Genomic DNA, 25,509 nt, shown 5'->3' with positions numbered 1-25,509 from the left:
ATAGCTTTTGTAATACATCTTCAATAGTGGTATTTACTTTTGGATGTACCCGCGTCACGGCTGGATTACTGGACATTAAGTTTCGTCTCCGATACGGGAGATGTCCTTCTCAGTTTGCTTTTACGTGGTCTCCAGCAGTGGAGACGAAAACGATAGCCTGTAATGCAAACGTGACATAGGTACTGGTACACCCAAAAGATAATACCGCTGGATATGATGGACCGCGAAAATTTTGACCTAAAAACCTTCAACACCGCTTTGGCGATATTACATTCATGCACGATATCGTAGAAGGTTGAATCCTGAAGGAATTCCATTTAAAACTTGACGCGTGATTTATGATCAATATATCAGTTCAAGCATTTACGTCAAAAATATGTCTCTTCCGCAAAAATCATCAGCGTGAAATTTTGGCTCAAGCACGGGTTATCGAACACCTTTTACCGGTGGATTCTGGGGGACTTGGGGGGATAGTAGAGAGCCCTCAACGCTTCACACATTTATTAATTACGAAAAGTTCTATCGCATCAGCACGTGGGAAGATCCACCCACAAAGCCGTTAAACCTCGAAGGGCCGAACATGGGGCCAAGCACAAAGGATAAATGAGGCCCTTGGCCCACGCCCCTTGACTCCAGGGGGCCTCCCGAACTATTTCCAAAATTTTTGGAGAGGGTGATGGGTTGACCTTCAGATCTCTAACGAGGCTAATTTGGTTACGGTCAATCCCACTCTTCCCCTGATTCCTTGAGGTTGTTTGTCTCACGCCGAGGCCAAATTTCCATACATTATGAGTCATTTGAGGATGAGGTCCAAGGAAACAACATAGAGGTTGCCCGTGGAAGCTAGATTAATGCTTTTGGCGTTGTTTGAAGTTTTTGTGATCATTTGAATCCCACCGATTTCAATTCGTTATTCTTTTGTTTGTACAGTAAGTCAAATTTTGTGTTGATTGGCTGAGTGAGTCAAATTGTGGAACTGCCCCACGTGTTCCGGTGCCGTGGGCAGGCAGTCAGCTCTTAGACGCCAGATAGAACGGTTGTACTTAAGATTTCTCCTTTTTTTTATCCTTCCTCCTTTTGACATAAATTATCTATCTGAAACATTGCCTTTTCTATTATCTAAAACCGACTGATTCTTCGGAACATTATCTTCATACCTATCGCGTACATTTTGATCCATAGGTCGCTGGTTCAAATCCAGCTCGAAGGACCAAAAATGTACGCGATAGGTATGAAGATAATGTTCCGAAGGACCAGGTGGTATTAGATAATAGAAAAGGCAATTTTTCAGATAGGGAACAAAAAAGAAGCAATTTTTCAAAAATTTTCCACCCTGGTTTTGTATTCCTCCCGAACAAAATTCCTGACTACCATTGAACACAGTGTTCCATTCATTCCAAATTGTTCCGAAAGAGTTTTTTAAATCGTGAGGAATAGCGCAAAAATGTTATGAATTTTGATAGAGTATTTGAAATCGTTACAGACTTGCAGAGGTGGAAATGCTAGTCAGTCTTCAGATTTCTTACCCCGTGGCGACTCAGAGAAAAGTTAATAAAAATTAAACATGATGTACATACGAAGACGAATATGATAAAATTAAATTGTTTTGATTTTGTCTCCAAAAGACTAGCAAGCGTGGGCATTAATTATTCCTAGTAAAATATTTATTCTACATTGATAACGAGGCACAATTTTGAATAATTTTCCGTGCATTCATGCCATAGCTGGTTGCGAGCAGTTAATTTTTTTAGGACCAGCTGAAAAATTTATCCGTTACAAAACATTCAAGAAGCTTGATTCTATTTGGAGGGGTAAAATAAATAGGCATTCTTTCTATCTCAGTCGTGAAGGAAACCCGTTCACTCAACTACTCAATTTACTCAGCAGCCAAAAACTCGGAGCACGCTCACCACGTTCTCATATAGCCTTTACGCATAAGATGACAAGCACATAGCAATAATCTTCCACATGAGATGGAACTACCATCGGGAGAAGCTCAGCGAGCTGCCCCCCCCCCCTTTTGGAAGAAATATTTGGTAAAATATTTCTTCCAAACTCATCCGGCAGCTTAGCCGTTTGCTACTTGAAAAGAAGTTTACAAAAACTAATCACTCGTAAACATTTACGATTACTGAATTACTTCTACAATCACACTGGCTTTATGAGCTATTCCTTGGTAAAATGTATCCTTCAAATCGATCATATGGCACCACTAAAAATAAAATTCCACGCATTCATGCAATAGCTAGTTGGGAGCAGTTTAAGGTATATTTCCAAAGGAAAATGCACATACGATTCGTTTGCAAGAATAAATTCGGGAAAAATTGGCTCGATTTCAGGAATTAATTCCCTCGGGCGGTCGCCGGTGAATTTGGTGCGATAACAGGAGAACACGGAATTAAGCCCACGACTTACGTACCGGTGGAATCCACCTACCTGCTCACTTACTTATTCCCTCGTAAATTGCACGCTTCAAAAAAACCTTTGCCGACTCATAAGCGTCCGTGCCCGCAACACTGAGTGGGAAGGCAGGGCATACTACGCGAAATGGTATCATTATTATTCAAGAGGTGTGTATCGGGATGGTGGGAAGGCCCAAAGCGCTCTTTCAGAGAGTGCCTCACTCTGACTATAGGTCCCTACCACGTGGATGCCTACATTTTTTAGCCCAGTGTCCACGGAAGTCAAAATACTAACATCGAGCATTAGATCCTCTACATTATTTCAACTGTATACCGGATACCTTTTTCTCAACTTATACGCAACCTAACTCTACAAATGAGGTACCAAAATGCACAGAATTTATCAGAGAACACGCGACGGCATATCTTACTTCCTAAATATTGCTATTGTTTCCTTAAATTGGTTAAAAAAAATAATCGATAAAAAAAAATAATAATCGATTCCGGCAAGAATGTCCTAATCCCAAGAATACAGTTAATGCCGTCGGATCCCACCATGCCTTTTAATTTGACTCGCAGACAATTTCCCATTAAGGTTTCCTATGCGATGACTATTAACAAGGCTCAGGGTCAGACCTTGCAAAGAGCTGGCTAATAACTGCCTGACCCTGTATTCTCTCATGGCCAACTTTATGTAGCATTCTCTAGGGTAAGATCTTTTCAAAATATTTTTGTAAATATTAAGGAAAACGCTAAACAAGTATTAACAGAGGATAGTGTAATTACTTCCAATGCTGTCTTTAAAGAGGTCCTCTGACCTCAATGTGTACATGAACATTCCAATTAAATTTGTACATAAGGCCCTGCCTTTTTTTCTACATTTTAAAATTAGAAACGCGCCTATCCCTCTGTGACCGGCTTTGAAAAGAGCGGGGAAAGCCCGCTGGGAGCGGGCGCATCACGCTCGTATTCTATATAATTGAGTATAGATGTTAAATATACATAAGTTACAATAAAGCTGTTTTCATCGAAACTTAAATGCGGTCTTAAAATTTCATTTGGAGCGTAGATTTTTCTGCATGCAAAAACATATAAACTAATAAAAATATTTATCAGAATTATAAAGATCACGCAGGCTTCATTTACACCAACGAAATTTCGGAAGTAGGCACCCGAGTAGTAACTTGTTTTGGGGTATGCAATAATTGATGGTTACTAGAGGTCGACAGTTATTTTCTGAGAGATAAAATGATTACTGTAGTTAATGTAGTTAACCAAATTCAAATAATGAAATAAAATGTGTGCTCAAATATGACGAGTTTCACACACTGAATAATAAAATTAAAGCAGAAACTACAGTAATAGCTTTAGTTATATAAAATATATATTAGTTTTAACTATATCTATAGTAACTATATATAACTATAAGTATAGTCGCTATGAAAAGGTTAGCGGATAGAAGTAAGAAATGGAGAGCTGCATCAAACCACTCTAAGGGATGTTGACTAATGATAATGATAGTAACTATTGATGAAAAATGTTACCATAATTACAGCTAAAAGATCCACGTTTAATAAAACCAAAAGCGGAAGACTATATTTAGTTATACAGACACGAAAATTTTGACTGCTCGAAGAGCATAGAAAAATATTTGGTTTTCGATTCACTTATTTATTTCCTTCATGAAGAAAATCACTTTTATCTTATTAATTTGAAATGCCTTCTTAGAATTAAATGGAGGATAGATATATTATTTAATTTCCAGCTTAAAACATAAATTTCAGAATAATCCACAAAAATTCCCCGACGCTGAAAAGTCACGAATGATTCCAAAATTTACATCTTTCCTAGCATCTGTGAGCATCATGATAGCGACTTCAGTGTTCCATTATCCTTAGGTCGTGTGATACTTTAAGTTACGGTCTCTTTCGGCCGGTATAATTAAGGGGATATTGGCGAAGAGGTCCCTGAGGGAGAAAGGGACGTGAGGGTAATTTAATGGGGGAAGGGTGCAACTTGCAGCGACCTCTGGAGGACGCCATGGCCCTCAGGCACCTCCCAATCCGCCTCATTTTTCATTAATCGATAATGAATTCCACAATAATCCATGGCGGTACTCCGCCGGGGCTAAAAGCAACCCGCAGATGCATCGATAGGGCATCGTATCTTATACCCTTTGGCCTCTCGCTATCTTACGCAGCACTTTCCAGCATAGGCTTCGCAATCTCAAGATTAAATCGTGGTTTTTAGGAGCGATATTATTGAATCCTAGGGTAGAGAGCTTTCGAAATTTGGTGCGACAGAAGAATTGATGAGGATCAAATGGATTGATCGAGTTAGTAATGTTGGAATCCTAAGAAAAGTAGGAGAGAAGAGTAGCCTCATGAAAACATTTATAAGAAAGCTGAACAACCATATAGGCCATATCGTAAGACATGATGGCCTGGAGAAGACAATATTAGAGGGACAAGTAGGAGGCAGGAACGGAAAAGGATGACTTCGAATGAAATATATGGAACAGGTAAGGAAGAATGTGAAAGAGTAGAAATACGTAGGTGTGAAAAGATTAGCTGATGGGAGAACTGAGTGGAGAGCTGGGTCAAAGCGACTACGAGCGTTATTTACCTTGGTTTACGCCTAAAAATGAGATTTAAAACATCGAATCACATCGTTCAATGACTCGTTTAGGATATGACCTAGGTTTAAAAAATGGACATTAATGAGCTCAAGCAAAATACAGTAAATTACACGTAGATAAAACATGTTGATGGAAATTCTTCACTAATATTCCGAAAATAAGGACAACGAGGAAAAAAGCGTCGAAGCAAGTCGTTCCACTAAATTTTTTCCAAAGTTATAGTGAGTACTTCCTTTACAAAATTTAAAAAAGTCTTGTCTCAAATGTCTTATGTTGACTACAAAAACATTTAAATGGTGATAATCCAATGTTTACATCACTTAAAATGTAATAATTGGGCTTTAAAAATCGTGTTGTAACATTCGCAAACGTCAGCTATTCATTGCAGTGCTTACCCATTAGAATTGTAATAAAAGTTCCAGCATAAAAAATATCCGCTTAAAAACATTCACATTTTACATTTAAAATCGCACGCATGGGATGTTACAATTAAATCCTGTTTTGTGGAGAATACACAGTTAAAAAAATATATTTTACATATTTAAATCAATATATCAGGTTCTATTTCAACACCGAGACGCGGGTATCTCCAAAAATACAGGCAAGTCATATGAGGATCGCGAAAGGTTTTAATAATTAGTCCTTACATTTTTTTACACAAGCAGAGCCCTAAAATGTTTAATTTATTTCCATTTATTTATAGCCAAGGAATATTGCATGTCAATGCAATATCATATTTCCATAGCAAAAAATTAACTTATAAAAAGAACCAACCCCATTCTCCACAATACCCCTTTTTATCCCTTCTCTATTTTTCCTACATGATAGTTAACTGCCTTTTTTATGATTTTGTTAGCCGTTTTATCTTTTTTTATTTCCCCCCTCCAGGTTAATGTCTTAAAGTTTGATATAGTTTTTATTGTTTTTGCACAATGCCAGGGTATAAAGATGTGGGTGTGCATTACACCTTACGTATGACCTCATAGCTTTGAATAACTCGACTCCTGAGGTCGAGTCAGTCATTCATTTGGCGTCATTCACCCTATAATAGACGAAAAAGCAAGCAAACCCTTTTTAAATCAGCTCTGCCACAGACCTCAGGAAGCGTTCCATCAGCCACGACCCCTGAACGATGTAAGGTACGCCTTTAATGGTTCAATGGCCAACACCCAAAATCCTCTTACTTTAACTTTCCATGCTTAGGTCCACAGTTTCCTGTTTAGGTAATGTGCCACTGTAGAGAAAAGGAACGGGGTACTTGAGTGCATGATTTTGAATAGGGAGGAATGAATATTCGAAGATGTAGGGCTCTTGACGAAAGAAAAACCTGAAATGATGTTAAGTTAATCAGCAGCATCTGCTTAATACCCCAGTGTCTAGAGGAGGGTAGAGGAGCTCAAACATAATCCGTAGAGAATTTGAGGGAGGTCCATTCAAAAGGGGGATTTCTTTGAATAAGCATGGGATTACTCACATCTTTGTATTGCTCCAGAGGGAAATACTTAATCCTTATTATGCACTTCTCCGTCCTCCTAAAACTGATCTTCCGGGTTGACGACATGGTCTCTACTTATCTCTGAATTTAGGTTATGCCTTGAGTACACATCGAGAGTTGTCACGTGAACAGAGTCAGTGAGTACGCTCATAGATGTAAATCGATACATATAAAGGGGTATTTCAAATAATTTATATAGTGGGTTGGGTTCACGCGATTTGATTGATTTCCATGCAATGCTGCTAAAATTGGAAAAAGCAAAAATGCTTTCTTATACTTACTTACTCTAAGTTTCAAAATAAATACCTATTCGAAAATAACAACTGAGAGACGGGAATGATAAGTTTATGAAAAACTGAGCCACAGTAATGGATCTTTCCGTGAAATTTTATTTCCATGACGACAAATCCGTTTTAATAGTAGGGAAAAAGAAAGGCATTGTTGTGCATTATGAAGGAAACTACCCGATGATTTGTAAAGTGGCTGTATTAAACCTGAAGCATATGGAACTCAAGCAATGCCGAATATACTGGCGAGTTTATATGTTAAATTAGAACTGCACTATACATATTTCCAGGTACGACAGAAGCTATAAATTAAAAGAGATGTTTTGACAAACGGTTAGGTATGGAAATTATTTTTTCTCCTGAACAATAAAGGACTTGTAAAAAGGGCATTTTCATTCTAATTGTAATCTAAAGTTAATGTACGCAAAGTTAGGAACTGATTATATAGCTGATAGAATTTTGCGAATTTTTAAAAGGGATTTCCAATAATTAACATGTGATGAATGATGCATGTAGTTCAAATGGATTCATTGAGGAAAACGAGATAACTTGGGCCCATAACCATAAGTAGATGGAAAACACGGCAAAGGAAAGTTTCGTAGGAGATAAGAACATTCATGGCTGAATGGTGTAAAAGTAAATAACTACATGAATATAAAAAGGTTAACTGAGAGGAAAATGAGAAGTTCCGCAAAAGCTATCTCAATGTCTCTGAGTAATGAAGATGATCATAATTGCATAAAAAGCCCAGTCAACGTGCTAAGGCCAATCGGTAAAGATGGAAAAAATCCGAAGTTTTCATGAAAAAATATTCCATTTGTTTATTCGTGGAAATAGCTACTTAATGCACGATTTCCACAATTCCCCTTGATTATTCCCAACATGGTTAAGTCTGAATCACATGATCATTGACCGTGAACTAGACCAATGACATTATCGAGTATGCTTTTATTTGTGCATGGTCAGGAATGTCGTGCTTCAGAGATAGCAAGCTGGATATGTTGTGGCAACATTACCATCCAAGCTGATTGGCTTGTGGTTATCATTTTTACTCCCAGGAAAACATAATTAGCCATCGACCGATCAAAGGTACTGTGAGTTACTAAAGTGCTATTCAATAGTTTATATCTAAGAATTATAACTAAGTTGTCGGGACTGCTCTTATTTTTGAGCGGTGTTTTATTTTATTTCAGGGTAATCTTTTTTGAATAATAAGAGTAATTTTATTTAGATTTAACACAGAACGACCTACTACGAAGCTACTCATTATCAAGAATCTGTAAAAAAACAATATATATGGAAGTAATACCATCTACCGATCTAAACTGCAATCTATCTAAAACAGGGGTGCCGACTTATAAAAAATTGCCCCTGGAAATTTTATAAATAGTGAGTTTGAATGTTTTTAAAGAATTTTAGAAAACTTATATGATCAACATTAGAAGCTTGAAAACTCGACTCTCGAATGGTGACTCCGTAAAAATCGAGAAGCCCGACACATTTTTTCCTCAACCCCCATTGCGAATTTTTTAGGGGGCTCGGGCCCCCTAAGGCCCCATGCAATCGGCGCCACTGATCTAAAACAAAATAAGTAAATTCCACGAAGTCGCGACTCAGACAATAGAATTTCCAATGGCAGCATAGCATCAGACCAAAACAAACCATGAGAAATTCCAAGTAGTATTGTGTGGTATGGTGTGGTTTACTTGGAGGTGCACTAGGTATCGTACAAGGTTGTAAACGTTGTACGCAGTTTTGCAAACAGTATCCAGTAATTCAGACTATAAACTCCTTTCGTCACGGGCAAGCTTTGAGTGCAAAATTAGGGCTTGATCCACAAGCCGCAGCTTTCAGAGTCCACAGACTTTCAATTGTGGCCACTGGTAGTCTCCGACCATAAAACTAAAGGCACTGCCTCCAGTTAAGTTCGCTCCAGTTCCCTTAAATATTTGGGGAAGTTCATGGAATCCCTGGCTCAAAGTCGTTAATGGAGTGCAAGGAGAACAAAGAGTTCACTCTCAAAAGACCGCCATCCACAGGAGTCAGGGTTCAAACAAGGGAGAGCATGTGAGGGTATATGTATAAAGTATATGAAAGGTTAAAAGGCTCGAGGGTATACCAAAAACTATAAATGGTCGCCGTAATGACTTCCCGGAGAAAAAAAAAGCTTCTGGCAAATTTCGTTCACTTTATATGGCCCTCTATCCCCAGACACCATGGTGAATGATAAGGCTAACTTTGTTTTTTCTCATACATTAATACAAGATGATTTAAGTCAATACGAGGCTTGCCATCATCGCGAACCCTTAGTAATGCCATCTGCCAATCTAAAAAAAATAAGTAAATTCCACAAAGTCACGCCCGAGACAACGGAATTCTCACGGTAACACAGCGACAGAAACAAATGAATTGTTAGAAGCTATTACGCGGTCATATAGTAGCCGCTATTGTGGAGCACGTAGACTCAGTGAGTAGAACATAGGGCTGCAGAGTGAAAGGTCCCGGTTTCAATTCCAGAGTGAAGCCTTCGGACATTCTAATCAAAAACTAGCCCCTACCCTGAAAGTTTATTATTCATATGGCAGTGACTTAGGCTAGGGTGAGCTCTACCCTCAACAATCCAAACCAACTACCAGGTTGCATGAGTGGTTAAAGAGCCATCTTCCTTCTCAGGATCAGTTTTAGAAACAGGTTTTTTCCATAATAATCTTTAAATAAAATATTTATGAATTGGCTTCTATAATGATGTGACAAACAGCACGATACTGAAATTAACAGATAAATCCCTTGAAAACTACCATCCTATTCACACGTTTAATACTATGCTAAAGCGATGGAAAACTTACCTCTCACTTTTAATCCTACCTTAATGTGATATTGGTGTAATATAATAAAATGCTTCTGTAATTAAAACTAACTAAAATTCATAAAAAAGCATTACACGTTGAGATGACAAGCCTATTGAAAAACAACATAAATAATGTTTAACAGTGCATCACTAACTAGTGAAAAATCAAAAAAATATATTTTAACAAATAAATGGGACCGAATTTATTTATTAGTGTCTAGCGACAAGGGATCATAACTAGGGGCGGAGGGGCAAGCCATGGTCTCGGGGGGCAAACCAAGTTGTGACATTAGTTAATGAGATTATTTCCTTGAAAAATAGTTTCATTTCAGTTACATATCTTATACTAATACATATCATTTTTCGTGGGTTTAAAGAAAATTTGTTGAATGCTTTCGTTTCAATTCAGTACTGATTTTGCTTAAAGACTTTTGCGATTTTTGCTTCTAGGGGGGGGGGGGGGGGGACAACTGCCCCTCGCTCGGTACGTCCATGTCTAACAACGCAACATGACTGTTAAATATGGTCATTATTATATCCATTTCAGTGGAGACCCATTTTCACTCATGGCAAACGTAATTTTGCACTTTATTTAAAAAACTATGAGCATCAATTTCCCGTGGAATATTAGTTGAATGTTCCCCTAGGGGATCTGGGCAAGTAAAAAACGGGAATCCACGGAGATAACTCATTAATGAATAATTTACGTGATATATCTCCGAAAAAAACACTTCTTGAGCTCTGTTGTTTTTGCTTCATCATTAAAGGGACCTCGGAGAAGAGTTCGAAAACTTGCTCGGCTACAAAAAGTCACCCATAAAATAAACTGAGTACGTGCGTGTCCCATAATGAGGTAGGTAATCTGCCAGAGTTTAAAAAGGGAAAATATTGTCGGCTGTGACACAAAAACACCACAATAAATGCTCATGCTTGTAAAGCGGTCTGGTATATTCGAAATGCCACGCTAAAATTCACATCAACCCTACATTTAATTTATGAATAAACACGGTTCAACCGCAAGTCTCGATACCCTTAAAATACCGTCCAGCAGATGACAAATACCGAAATAAAGGTAATGACGCCGATCTCCGATAAATTATGAAAGCTAACTCCATTAGCGTTTCGATGATTTGGATTTGTTTATAAAAGCACTGGATGGTATCGACGCTGAAATGAACAGAAATGGATATACTGCCAGGAATCTCGTTGAATATATATATCCGTGAAGCTTATATTTTATTTAAAAAAACGTGTTGGTCATAATATTCGCACTCGAAAGCTTCACATTAATTCATTAATTGTATTAGTCGAGGTGATCGGAATTTCTAATTGAGGTTTTATATTTATTGAGCTATTACGAAGAGCAATGTCCATTTAACTAATAACCACAGGGTTTAAAATAGGTAGAAATAATAATATTTTTCAAATGCGAAGGTGTTAGTATTTGAATGGTCTCTTTTAGCTGAGGCAATTACGAAAAAGCTTCCAAAACTATGAATATATCAATTGATTTCATGAGTCATTAGTGAAAATTCATTTTTTCCGTTAGAAGACTTACATTCACCCTATTCTCTTGCTAACTGTGCGAAATTTTTCTCATATTCAACATTTCCTAGAAATTAAAATCATAATGGTTGCTTTAAAACTCATCAATGAACAGCGCGAATGTAAAGAGTTTCATTAATTTACCAAATGCACTGACATTATTTCAAACCACAAATAAATTGATTTTAATTGTACCCATGTTTCCAAAACTGCAACAATTCATTGGTATACATTAGAATGGAGCTAAAATAATGCAAGTGAATATTTATTTCGTTACATTTTAGGCATTATAGTTAAAGAAATAAGTAAATGCAAAAATATGATTCACAAAGATTAATTACTTAATCAGTGTCAATGGAAAAATATCCATGAAAACACTTACAGATACTTGCCACTATAATATTGGAAGAACTCCGTAATTTCAAATCGTATAAGGTGTATCCAGAAAAACCAAATGGATTAATATCAAATATTTATCCGTAGAAATTGAGCAGAAAATCTTGAAGAAGGAATAATAAAAAGAAGTGCTAAGGATAAGAAGATTACAGGAAATACGAATAGAAAAAGATACCTGTCGCAAACTCTTCTCCAATGGTCATAACAAAAATAAAAAGGAATTGATTAGCTCCATCTATACCTCCCATACGAGGTGTTATAGATAAAATATATATCAACACTGTTTAATCGATTGCTGTTCAGTCAACTGAAACGATAAAGAGAATGTTTTAAGTAAATGCCTTTCACGAAGGAAATGATCAATAATACAGAGCGCTTAATTATATCCAGAGATTTTTAAAACCAGAATCGTCGTTGAAAACACCAAGTGTTTAAAACTGAGTCAATGCTTTGGTTCGAAGCTATCACGAAAATACGTAGGGGATTTTTTTCATTCCATTATCCGAATGGGAGACATTTTTTTAAAGCAGCAATATTCCTCAAAATAATTATTGTGACTGGGATAGGCCTCCAATATTCTCACTATTAAATCAGCGAAGACAGAAATTAAAACGGGACTGAGTTCCCCCTGTAAAATACAACTTCTAAATATAATTTTTTGGAATGTAAAGGGAATCTGGTCAGCTCATAAATTTCAAAAAAGGCCGCAAAGGTTATAAACCGGTTTCATTAGCATAATCACCATACTCAAAACTAAGCGGAGGAATGAATCATAATAACGATTTATTACTTTTTTAATGCGAGCAATGAACGAGAAAAAAATTTTCATGGAAAATATTAATAAAATTCTCATTTGCAGTTTTACATAAACAGCTTCATTCATATGCAATTGTCAAGTTCCAAAGTTTGATGTGGTAACCGATGCGTGGTGGATGTAATACACTCAGTGGCGGCTCGTTAGTCAAATGCTCGGGGGGCACACTTCACCGGAGGGGGGCGGTCAACATTTTTTAATATTTTGTGTATTTTAGTGAGTTTTTAAGCCTATCTAGCTATTTGTTTAATTTAAAATTTTATTATAAATTAAATATTTATAATAATAAAATTTAAACCAAAACAAGGTATTCTGCAACACTGCAGCAGCACCAAGTGGACGCCAGATTATAATACCACCGGCCGGCGCGGCGATGTCAACTCACTAGACACGTCGCTCTGCGCATGCTCGGACGGCGTCCCAAGACTTCCATAAGGCACAAGCTTAGACGCGTCATAGCACCAGCAGCCCCCACCACTACCACTCTTCACATAACTAACTGCATGGCGATGGATTGGGACGTTCTGACCAGCGCCCTACGGCTACAAATCTCGCGATATTTTTGCGTGTTTCTCCTACATTTCCGATGCATGCGATCGAAAAAAATCACTTTGGTTAATTAGGTGTATAATTATAATTGAATGGGTATTTATTTATTTTTTTTTCAAATCTTTGGGAGGGGCGGCGTCCAAGAGTCCTTATGGGCAAGCCGCCAATGATTACACTATTGATAACATATGTATGTGCAATCGCTCCCTATCACGCCTGGAAAGATTTTACACAAATTCGTTACAACTCCGTCATTTCGCGATACACCGCATATAGATTTGCTTTGATGCGTGAGTAAATTGGGTGTACTAGGCAGTGGCGGAAACAGATGGGGGGCGTAGGGGGCGCGCGCCCCCCCCCTTGCGGGTCCGGCTGTATTGCCGAACATTGTAAAACCACAATTGTAACTTTTTTATATCATAAGATGGCATTGTCTTTTACATGTTTAAAATCATTTTAAATAAAATTTTCTTATACTTTGCCTGTGACTTGATCATCTCTTATTACGATAAAAGTAAAGACAACTCAAGATATGTTGCGCCCCCCCCTTTAGTTTTTTCTGTATCCGCCACTGGTACTAGGACTTGACAGTGAGGAAAGCTGATAGCTAAGATTTACTCCTGTTTCACATGCCATTTGTTGCGGACGAGTCACGAGTAAACTCGTGTTTTCTAAATTCAGCCTCTATATACCACCTGTAACGAAACATCGTAAATAATTTCTATAAGCACTGATTGCATAAGCCAGCTATCGATTAAACTCGAATGCCTTTGTGCTTTCGTTAGTTATTGAGTTTTTGAGTAATTAAATTAGTTATAGTTGACTGCAATGAACCAAACCCGCTGGGATACTTTACCGGTCACAGGGGTTTGTTCGAAAAAAAACATACGGTCTTTAACGTATTAGGTTGAGGAATGCCTTGAGGGCGAGATCTACGCATGCGCACAGAATATGTAATTTCTCCCTTCTCCACTCCGAGCATCATATCCCTCCCTTGGGTGCAACTCCAGTTCCATCTGCCCCGTTCCCTCCGATTACACACGCACATGTTTGTATCGCATTATGTGCGGGAAAGGGGATCGTGTCGCTGGACAAACAACCTCCGCGCCAATGGACGAAAGAATCAGTCAAAATGCGGAGTCAACACCATCATCGCTTAAAGCCATTCAGCGGATGGACAAGGAAACCTCTATCTTAAGCCAGAGACGATCCTTGAACTTGCTAGAGTTCGAGTATACTAGGCCATGGGTCGGCAACCTACGGCTCGCGAACCGCATGCGACCCTTTCGATGTCAAATTGAGGCCTTTCAGTTCCTTACGCAAAAAATAATAATTACATTAATTTATATTTAAAACTAAAAAAAATATAGCAAACAAACTAAAACCATGACTGTTGGAAGGAGAGAGGATTATGCGACCCTATAATGAGTAAATTGCCGGGAGTCAAATGAAAATAACTGCCAAAATATAGCAGCGCAGCTTATTGCAACGCTGGTTGCAATATTGATCTTCCGCCGCATAAGGTTGTCGATCCCTGTACTAGGCGGCGGCTAGCAAGTGAAGAATGTTCCACATGGTAAGGTCCAGAGGTGTTATGCTGGAAATCTGTTTTAATTTGCAATACCTTGGTACATGAGTGACAAAATACAGTTCACAACTATCTTAATGCGTAAGTACTCAGCACAATTGCATAATATACTGTGACATACATACATAAATGACCAATCGCATACTCACTAATAGTGTGTTACAGGTGATATAAGGGCTAGAAAAGTGTGACAAAATCTCGCGATACGTTCTAATAATTGTCTACCAAACATCTGTAAAAAGATGGGGCTTTTACTGCTAGTTTTCTTGTGAACTGCATTTCTAATCTTCTTGTACACCTTTGGCCTCCAACAACTATGCTTATTTATGTGTTGAAATAATATTCTTCAAATAAAATACAAAACGCCGTCATTACAAAAACTTTAACTGGCAAGCTACGGCATTACATTAGAAATGAAAATGAATCACAGTGCCTCCACTATACCCTTCGGAGAGATATAAAAAAAGTCAATGCGATATGCGATTGAATGAGGATACCCTGAAATTAGTTGAATAGACGTGGTCAAATATCTATTCCACGACCACCGCTGGGAAATGTATCTATTGGAAAATATGTGGATTGACTGAAATATATTGCTATTATGCTCAAGTTTGAGTCTTCGCATTAAAGTATGAAGGCCTGATATATTCACGCGAACGAATTTATGTACAAATAAATGTAAAAACGCAAGAATGCATCGGTTACCACCGACTTCGTTAGTATTCGTACCAACAAACTCGAGCGAATGCATTAAACAGAAAATAGAACGTGTTCTTTCTTCATGCATTTGTGCATAAAATAATATTGAAAAATATTGAGTCTGCATTACTTTGACAATTTTGTCGATGCGAAGCTACGTTTACTTAACATATAACAAATAAACCTCGAATTGCTGTGCATTGCTATCTACCCTGCCTTACTTCTCATACGTAGTTCCATTTTTCGGGCCATCGCGAAGGAAAGTAGTCGTTTCCCTTTCGAGAAAAGAGGAATTCGAGCAAGAAGGAAAACCTTTTGCCCAAACTCCTCCCTGACCACAGTTCCGTCTTCAATTTAACAGCAGGTCACAGACCTTGGCGTTCTAAATGTGGCACTTCACACAACCTCCATGTTTCAGGAGAACTTGAGAAGATAAAATATTATGCCGAAAAAAACATTCGATAGCCTGAAATTTGTTGAATACTTTCGTTTCACTTCAGTAATGATTTTCCTTAAAGACTATTGCGATTTTTGCTTCTAGGGGATTTAGATCTAGATTTTCTCCCCTGCCCCTCGCTGGGTACGTCCATGAAATTATTGCCTCCTCGAAAGGCAGACTTCGATGTTATCGAGATAAGTCGGAATATACTTCAAACAAATAAATTATAGAATATAAAGCTTGATAAACACTTTTTCCATCGGTTAGAGTCCTCATCGGAGACGTTTTCATACCAATTTTGGTTATTCGACTTAAGCTACAACATTAATTAATAGCAATACAAATTTAAAATAACAGAGAGCGTAACATGATGAAGTATTCACGTTTTACTTTCACCATAATGATTGATATGTTACCACGCACGTATCATTCATAAATTCTTTTTTTTCATAATGGCAGTTTTGACATAAGTTTGTAATCTTCCTACGTCATTCCCACGCTGAGGAACTATTCAACTCCTAGATTTCATACATTGCACCATTTCATAAAACAAAGTGAGTTTCATGAAAGAGAGTCTCGAAAACGTATCAGGAAAAGCATTTCTTTTTTAAATTTTAAAAGTTATAGTAATATAGCGAAGAAAATTAACATAATCCGTAATTATTTGCAAGTGAAATTATTTTAGCGATCTATATTTTGACATACCTAGTCAAATGCTAACCATAATGTTTAAATGTTGACATCCACGTCGGTAAACCAATATTTTTGTATGACCTGATTTTATCGTAGTCACAGAATGCACTTCAACCTTATGAAGACTTCTATCTTGATGCGAGTAAATTTAACTCGTTTCCAGGCATAACCGCCTTAAAAAATCGAAGCCGTACGATATCGAATTCTCACGAATGGATGTCGATGGATGAAGAGAGGCCATTATGGGAGCGAAAGTAGTCGGAACACGATAAGAGCGGAGCCGACGACATCGGAGCGGAACAGACGATAAATAACCGAATAAAATATGTAATGATATAAACACCGCCATAGACCAGCACGCGGCACTATTTTTAAAATGTTTGTTTGTTTTTATGTGACACAGCCTCTCCCTTCTCCACTCCGGGAATTCTGGGACGGGAGCGAAAAATTCCAAAACACGACGAACGAATTCAAGAGGCCACACCGCGCGGAATGCATATCATTTTGCCCCATCGTGAAAACATACTCCATCTCGCGGGCTGCCTACGAAATGAAAACCTCTTCCGAACACACCACGTGGTGAATTTCGAAATAAAAAAATATATAAATGCGCTAAAAATAAAATAAAATCGACTCGAAAGCGAGAGCTAAAGAGGGATGTGAATGAGGAGAAAAAATAAAAAAGAAACGAAATTCGTCCCGGGCAAAATGAATAAAAAAATGAAATTTTGTTTTCTACCACGAGAGGTCCCTGGTATTCAAGGTGGGCGACACTCGGCCGACATGAGGTATGGCGGCTTAGTAGAGCAAGCGAGAGGAAACGGGAAGTAGATAGGTTGATTACGTCAGGGCGTGCTGGGGTGCAGGAAAACCAGCCCTACTCTACACCTTTTGGACGCGATTTTTCGGAATATTCGAATTTTCACGCCTCGGAAACGAGTTTTTTTTTTCAAAACCGGAGGGGGGAAGAGTTGGCATGGATACGTCATCACAGCACCACCTCATCATGACGTCTACTCAAAGACACTCCAGAATTTTTTTTTTTTACAGTGTTGAGCAGGATTCAGTTCACAGAATGTGGGCGAATCCCTGTGAATCCGACGTAGTAAAAACTGTAGGAGTCCCTAAGTACGCTTTTTAAATATGCACGGTTTTTTAAAAATCCACTTCGGTGATTAAGCTTTGTTGTCGTCTAGATGAGAGACGTAGCGGCTGGAAGAATTTTTTTAAATCACGCAGGACGGAAAAAAAACTCGTATTTCCACAAACAACAACATTGTGCTAATTGCAGTTCATCTTTCTGGAATCTTTAGTTTTATTTTACGCTTTTACTAGCGTTTCGCTTTAGGAAATTAACTCTGCTAATCATACTGAGGTGTTATTATGCAGAAGGTAGGTATATTTTATCCGCATTGATTGGCAGTTTCGTGTTTGAAAACAAGCATACCGGGAGTTCTGATCGCTACATTGCATTTCATGACCAGAGGCTTTCCAAATGATACACATGATCTATGGAGCAGACAGTAGATCTATGGAGCAGACAGTAGGGCAAAATAAGCGAAGAATCAAGGCAAGGCCTTTTTTATTACCAAGAGTACGAGATGATAAATATAGTGTGGATCCAAACAAAGGTTTAAAATTCCATTATGACCAGAACCAAGCTATATTCAAGCGTGGAATAAGTTTTACATTCCTTGTGAAGAGAACTAAGTACCACATATTAGTGGTATATAAGAGAAAAAGGGAGTAAATAAAATGTGTAAAAAACAGTACTTTGCTTTCATTATCACCAGAATTAACAGTAAATATAGATTAAAATTATATTGTATTTCATTATCATTGATCCATGTAATAGATAGCGTAACTAAATGCATATTCTAATTCCTAATGGAAGTATTGGTTTCAAACCATGTTATTGGAACAAAAAATTAATACCCTTCCATTAAAAGAGATTTTGGCATAAAATTACATGATAAATCAAACAATCGCATCATTTTCACCGTTAAAAAATTAGAATGCAAATAAAAAGTTGAGATAAGCAAACATTTATTTCTAATTTAGAATTAAATCAAGTATTTATCTTGAAATGCATGATAAAATAATTCAGTAACGCATTATGTACGCTTTGATTTATTTACGTAATTACTTTAAAGATATTTTTGAACGTTTTATTCGTTCAAAAAGACATTATTAATTATTCAACTAAATTATTCATGATTAAAGTCTTTTGTTAATAGCTCAGCCCAGATGATAGAACGCGACTCTGGTTTTGAATGGAGAGAGAGAACCCGACTAGAAGCCCAAATAGACTTTTTGAGTTTATTATCATTTTTTATAGTAATAGTTACGACAGCACTCCTAGCGGCGGAAATTTCAATTGCGCTATGCTATTCACAAAAACGAGCTAGACAATGAACTTGGGAGAAAGACCATGGAGACCATTCGACGCACGAGGGTTAACCCCTAAAGGCAAGCAAGGATGGTCTCGACCCGAGGCAGCGAGCAGCATTTTTTTTTCAAGGATCGCATGCACACCCTTAGCTGCCAACGCGGGTTCACGCCCCGATCGTGGCGCGGAGCAGGCTCCCTTTGTGGAGTGCAGAGTGGAGTGCCGACTCTTCGCCAACGAGTAAGGCGCATCAAAGGGGAGTTTCACGACCACAACCGGTGCATCCCAAAGGGAAGAGAACGGAAAATACCTCGGGAAAGGAAGAGATCCTGACCTGGAGAACCCTTATACCGGAGTTTGACGCGAGGCGGTTTCGCGAAAAAGAAAAAGAAAGAGGAAAGCCGTTACTTTTCGAGAGGATTACGAAGATCAAAGTTATATCTGGCATAAGAATCCATTTCTTTGAGTGAAAGTCACTGTTTAGTCTTCGATACTACTCCCATGAACCAATCGATTCCGAAAAGAATATAAACCTTGTGATATGCGAAAGATAGTATAGAATAGCTGACAGTTGCATTTATAAAAACATGATGAAAAATATTAGTACCTCAAAGAGTGAGACTAAGGCGTTATTTTTTTTGCGTCGAATTGAAAGCTTGCACGAAAAGTTGTAAGCTTTTTTAATCTTATACATAGTAAAAATAAATATATATATGTGTTAGTACCCAGCTTTATAGTCATTACGATTCTAATTTTCTAATTAAAAAATACAACTAATTATAAGCTGAAAACAACTCCACTTCTGGTGGTTATTAAGGTAAAGCAAAAGGTTTTAAAGCGAACTAGGTAGTTCTTTCAAAATTACTCTGAAACATTAAATAACGGGTTTTTAAAACATTTTTTGAGGTTGATTTACTCATAAGATGAACTTTTTGATTGATCGGTAAATTAATAACGATTTAATAAAACAGAAATATTTTTTTATATTCCTTGAGTATACTGCATCCAATACTACAAGTATGAAACTCGCTCAAAGGAAAGCCTCAGAAAGAGATTTAGAAGTAAATCGTATCTATTAAAAAGTACCATAATGCCAAGAGTCAGGGAAACGACTTATATTAATATATAAATTGGAGAACGGGGTCTAAATATTATTTGATAACTGCTAAAAAGATAAAACATAAGATGCAGCCAGCCAGAAAATCAAGCATCACACCAAAAAAGTTGAATGCAGGCGGAAACGTTTTTACTTACACTTAGGGTTTACTAACACATGAAATCAAATTAAACACTTCCGATAGCTTAAGGTTTAGATGATGAGTTAGTTGCTTCTTCAAAATATTGGTCCCAAAACACCGTAATTCTCAAAAGGAGCCGAACCCGAATCAAGGACGTCTTGCGAGCACATTAAGTAGAATCGTACGCTATAAACTACTTGAGGGATTTGGAACAGGTAAATTCATACTTTGGGGCAGTGACGTAGCCAGAGAGTAGTGGGGGGGGTTTAGGGCCCCCCCGAAATATGAAAATATAGTTATTTTCCTTCATAAAAGAAAGCAAAATATTGAAAAATCATGAATTTACAAAATATTTATTTAACAAATGAAGTTTTTTCGATTCTGACCAGTGTTAAAGTTAGTTTAAAACCTTACTTAGTACCTTTTTTTCCAAAAAATCTCTCCCCTGGTTTTGGACCCCCCGCCCCCCGAACGAAATTCCTGGCTACGCCTCTGCTTTGGAGACTTTTCATGGAATTGGATAAACGATATAAAATATAGAATCGTTTTTATAGACTACTAGGCAGTTATTTGAGAAGTTCATACATCAATAGCAGACGTTCGAAAAAAAACAGCCAACGAATCGGTATATCTATTAATGTAAATAAAATTCAAGTAAATGATAAAAATCAGAGGTACGTGACCAAAAACTGGGAGAAAGAACTTCCATATATTACCTGAAACCAGATGACCAAAAATCCACGAGAATAATAATAATCACTTTAATCGATGAATCCTCTCTGGCAGGGTCAACGATTTTCCGTGTTACTTATTGTTAGTCACTTACATCCGTAACGGTACAGTATAGTTTCCATGGGTTTTCACTACTTCATATCGCAGGATTTCACGTATATAGCAAAGAAAACAATAACACCTGAATCATATATTATCGAACCATTAAGGGTAAGCATGCACAAATACTGCTACCATCACGTGATGTAGATGATAATAAAACCCATTAAAAATAACAAAACACAATCTGAAGCGCAGCTCACTCACCTCCTCTACCCTCGAATCATATATTATCGAAATATAGAGCTAAGCATGCATAAATGCTGCTACCATCACGTGATACCGATGATAAAACCCATCAAAAATAACGAAACACAATCAGAAGCGCAACACACACTCACCTCCGCTACCCTCGCCGCGGACGCTTCGGCCGCCATTCCCGCGAACCGTACCTCGGCCGCCGACGGAGGGCCGCATCTCCCCTTGACGCGCAGGCAAGACGGCGAGTACGGCGCGGCAGGAGGAGCGGCAGCGGCGGCGGCGTGGTGGTGGAGCCGCGCCGGGTGCGGCGGCAGCGGCGTCTGCTCCCTCGCCGAGTGGCGCGGCGAGAGAGCCAGGTGTCCCGGGAGGGGACGGCGGTGCGGCGGCGGGGGCGGCTGCACGACCTGCGGCCTCCGCGGGGGCGGCGTCGGAGGCGGCGGGGACGACTCCTGCCCCCGCCTGTTCGGCGACTGCGGCCTCCGGCGCCCGTGCGGCGGGGGCGGAGGAGGAGGCGGTGTGTGGTGGTGTTGCTGGGTTTGGTGCAGCTGTTGGTTCTGCTGCTGCTGGAAGTAGTGGGTCCCGGTCCTCAGGTTAATGTAGTATTCAGGCGGAAAGGAAGCCCCAGGGGACGTACCGTCCGTCGAATAGCCCGTCGAGTAGGCGGACTCGGGGGAGGAGAGGTTTGCCGAGTAGTCCGAGGCGGGGCGCGGGTCCTCCTCCGCAGTGCGGCCCGCAGGCCTGTTGCGTCCCTCGTCGCCTTCCATATCGTCCCTGCGGCTCAAGTAAGGGGTCTCGGACGAGGAGTGGTCGCCGCCTCCGGGTCCCTTGGGGGCGGAGGGGAACGACACTACCGCCCCCTTCCCCTCCTCCTTCCCGCCCCCCACCCCCGAGCGCTTCTTACGCGCCCGCACTATCCTTGCCTCCATCCACGACCTCAGTTTCATGCCGAACATCTTGCCGGCCGAGTCGCGGTCTCCGCCTCCCGACGCCGTGGCGTATTGTATTCCTTGGGGAGCGGGTCCCGAGGGGAGGGTATGCTATTAACACCGTCTCTCTTCGGTTATGTTTCCCGATACCGGGTGAAAGGATCACCAAAATTACCTTCAAGCGTTCCCACCGTTTATTTTCATCCACAAAGAAAAGATTTCGATATCTTCAACTATTTTCTTTTAACTTTGACAGGCTTCACCTCCCAAGAATTCCCACAACAGGGTGGGTGATTCACGCAAAAATCTTTCAGCTTTCCCCACCACTATCCTACTCGTTAGAACAATAGTGCAACGGGTAATTTGCAATTTTTTATTGCACAGCTCTTCACTGTCGGAATGAGGAATCAAGATTTCCAAGAGGAAAAACTTTCAGCCAAAACCCTGGATAAGTTAATAGAGTATATTTAAACCTTTATGCTATTGCTCCCACTAAGCGGTTGGTGGATCGTTTGAGAAAATTGACTTGCACTGATTTTAATCATATAAAGATAAAAAGAATACACTTATGAATGTACCTCTTATATTCCATTTACCAGGATTTAAAGATCTTTATGGAGAATTTAAATTTTGAAAGGTCTTGATTCCAAGAGAAAATGCTCATGGAGTATTAACTGTGTTTTGTCACTATCTAACACTTTTGTCACTACCGCAGGTACGGTAATACAGCTTCCTCACTTTCATCAGCTTGATTATGCTTCTTTGTACGCACTGCACTTTTTTCCAGATCGGCTACGGCAATAACCTCAAGGATCGTCAGCAATCCGCTTCGTGTATATTCAGCGGTAGTGAAGGTTCTTCAACTGCTTCTACTTGCTTCAACTATGCTCCTCGAGGGAAACTTCTAAGAGTCAAACAGGCTCTCGTAACCGTCAGAAAATGAATAGTAAAATCGCTAGGGAGGTTTGAGTCAGCAGATTTCCTCGCCTTGGATCCGGTCGAAACACGATTTTGCGATCTTCGTATCGTTATTTCTTATTTTCCCCGTCGCAGGGTGACTTCCGAGGGTCAAGAGGTCCCTTGCGGGCAGGGCAGGTCCACTACCACACCTTAAGACTGGAACAACACTTCTCCCAACGGAATTTCCCCCACCCGAACTCCTCCTGAGAGAGCCAAGGTCGCAACTGCGGGTCACGAGCTTAAATTTATCGCAGGGACGAAAATTTATCCCCTATTTATTTTCCTCCTACAAGCGAAATTAACGACTTCGCTTTACAAAACCTTCCTTGCCCACCTGCTCTCTTCCAATCTTTCCCGATTTTATTTTATTCCCCCGAAATAAGAAAATAACAAACTCTACAGACACGAATTTAAAGGTTGATGGCCGTGTTTACTTAGGGATATCGCGTCCTTGGAGCGGCTGTGTGACCGTTCGTCGCCGCACAAGAGGTCACGGGAGAGGAATATCGAATTTCCCGAGGGAATTGACCTCAAAGGCAGGTGCCGAACGCGAAACACTCGTGATTCTCTGGGGGTAATAGGATCTACAAGGTCTGAGTGCGCTCCGCCAAAGTTCCTCTTCCTCCGCGATTACCTTTCTTCCGGCGCGGTATTCGCGTTTGGGAATTCACTCGAGTTCGATATCGCCCCCGGCTTCCGGAAATGCATGACTGCTACCTGCTCTCCTCGGCGCACCGGAACAGGGTAATTCCCCCTGCTCCCCCCCTCTTCAAGGATCCAGACCCTCCCTCCTTGCCGTAGAACCCCTACTCAAACGCCAGGATGAATTCCGGATCTCATCCCATCTCTACGACTGCATGCTTCGGGACCCATGCGAGTATCAAGAGAGAGATAATTACGGGAGAAGATTTGAAAGCAGAAGTATCTCCTCTTCTATATTCTCGCCTTCCTCACCTTATAAAACGTTTCATAGGATAAATAGCCGCACCAACACAAAGTCACACGCTTACACTTCGAAAATAACACTTTTTCCCTCAGAATACGAGTGGGAATAATTGTGAGAAATTTTCTTTGGTTAGCGCCGCTGACCAATAAAGTGTATCACGTTACCTTCTTGCTTAGGAACAGCTGTAAAAAGACCTTTTCACTAAAGCTGGACATGTACTCTCACCATCCAGAATTACTTGGAATCGGCTAGATGCTCTTGAAGAACAAGACTTATCACTACGTGACGCCCTCAATGCCAACCTCACAAAGTTTTCTTTTTACGAACGCAGACGCTTGTTTCTAATAGAAAACACAGAGTAACATGCAATGCTCTCCTCAATTCACAAGTGATTTGCCACGTAGGATACTCCTTGAGGAAATGATGTAATTAGGTCCCACTTCTGCAAAGCAGCGGCTATTTCCAGATGAACACTTCTCCTAGTCCTCCCTCATGAAAATCAGACCGGGATCGGCAACTCACACGACTAAATTCACGCGTCTGATCGGCAAAAGCTCAAATTTCAGCTTTCGACACGCCTGCCAAGAACCACTCGTAGAGCTCTTAAAAGAAAATCTTTCAGCTCAAATATGCTCTCTGGAGAGTAATGCCTGAAAAAAAATTTCGCCTCTTGTAACTCGCACAATTTGGCCAACGCACGAAATTAGGCGGCTCACTTCTTCGCCGGAGAGAGATAAAACACACGGGAGCGTAAAACACGAGAAGGTGGCGGTACTCCCTTCTTCTTCCGTATCCCTCGTGCGGCAGCGGCGGCGGGGTTGACCTGGGGACTCTACTACACCTTTCCCACTCCGCACCGCGAGTACTCGACGCCCCCACAGCCCCCCTCCTTCACTTTCCTGCCCCCCTTGCACTACTCCTCCGCCGGCGGGGGCCGCGAGAGGCGCCTGATGGAGGCGGTGGGGGACTGGGGGCAACGAGGGGGCGGGGAGGCGGCCCGGCTGGGGAAGGGTCGCCCACTCATGTCTGACGCCGATCCACTCCTCCAAGGGTGCCTCCGCGGAGACGAAGATGACTCCGGAGAAGAAAGGAGAGACCGCTGCGGATGGCACCAGAAGAGGCAGGGCTTGTGAGTATGCGGGTGAGTCTTCAAAGGAAGCACCAAACTGCAATAGAAATAAAATAAAGTCAGTATTCAGAGTCAAAATCATATTAACCGCGTTATAATTAGGCATGTGGAAGAGGCAATATTAAAAAACATATTCCAATCAATTGTTAGCATTATTTACACGTTCCAAAACAATGCATAAACTTTTCTCGGGTTTTGGCGCCGGCGTTTCGGGTTCCGTCTCGTTTCCCATTCTCAAGTTAGCCCTCTAACGTGATGTATAACAAAAGTAAAGTCGGCTCTTTAGATTTGCTTACCCGCGCGGAATCCCAAGAATAGTTTATTCATTCTATTCGCCGGTCAAGTATTAATCGATACATAACGTTTCAGCACAAATTAACCCACTGCAGACAGCATTAACCAAAACATTCCAATGTTATCCAACCCGCACCAAGATAAACAAATCAACTCGAACATCACCCAAGCTTCTCAAACATATAACATAGTTTTCGGATTC

General features: G+C 39.9%; 1 protein-coding gene across 1 annotated transcript in view; it reads right to left on the bottom strand.

Annotated features, from left to right (window-relative positions):
- The window catches only part of LOC124154261 (protein PRRC2A), a 309,532-nt gene that overhangs the window by 42,639 nt on the left and 241,384 nt on the right, over positions 1-25,509 (bottom strand). The window contains exon 5 of the mRNA XM_046527869.1: positions 21,193-25,050. Coding sequence (XP_046383825.1) covers positions 21,193-22,005 — 813 coding nt within the window. The 5' untranslated portion in view covers positions 22,006-25,050. The remainder of the gene's footprint in view (positions 1-21,192; positions 25,051-25,509) is intronic.

This window comes from Ischnura elegans, chromosome 2 (genome assembly GCF_921293095.1).
Source record: "Ischnura elegans chromosome 2, ioIscEleg1.1, whole genome shotgun sequence".
In the NCBI taxonomy this organism is placed as follows: domain Eukaryota; kingdom Metazoa; phylum Arthropoda; class Insecta; order Odonata; family Coenagrionidae; genus Ischnura; species Ischnura elegans.
This window is presented reverse-complemented; position numbering and strand designations above follow the sequence as displayed.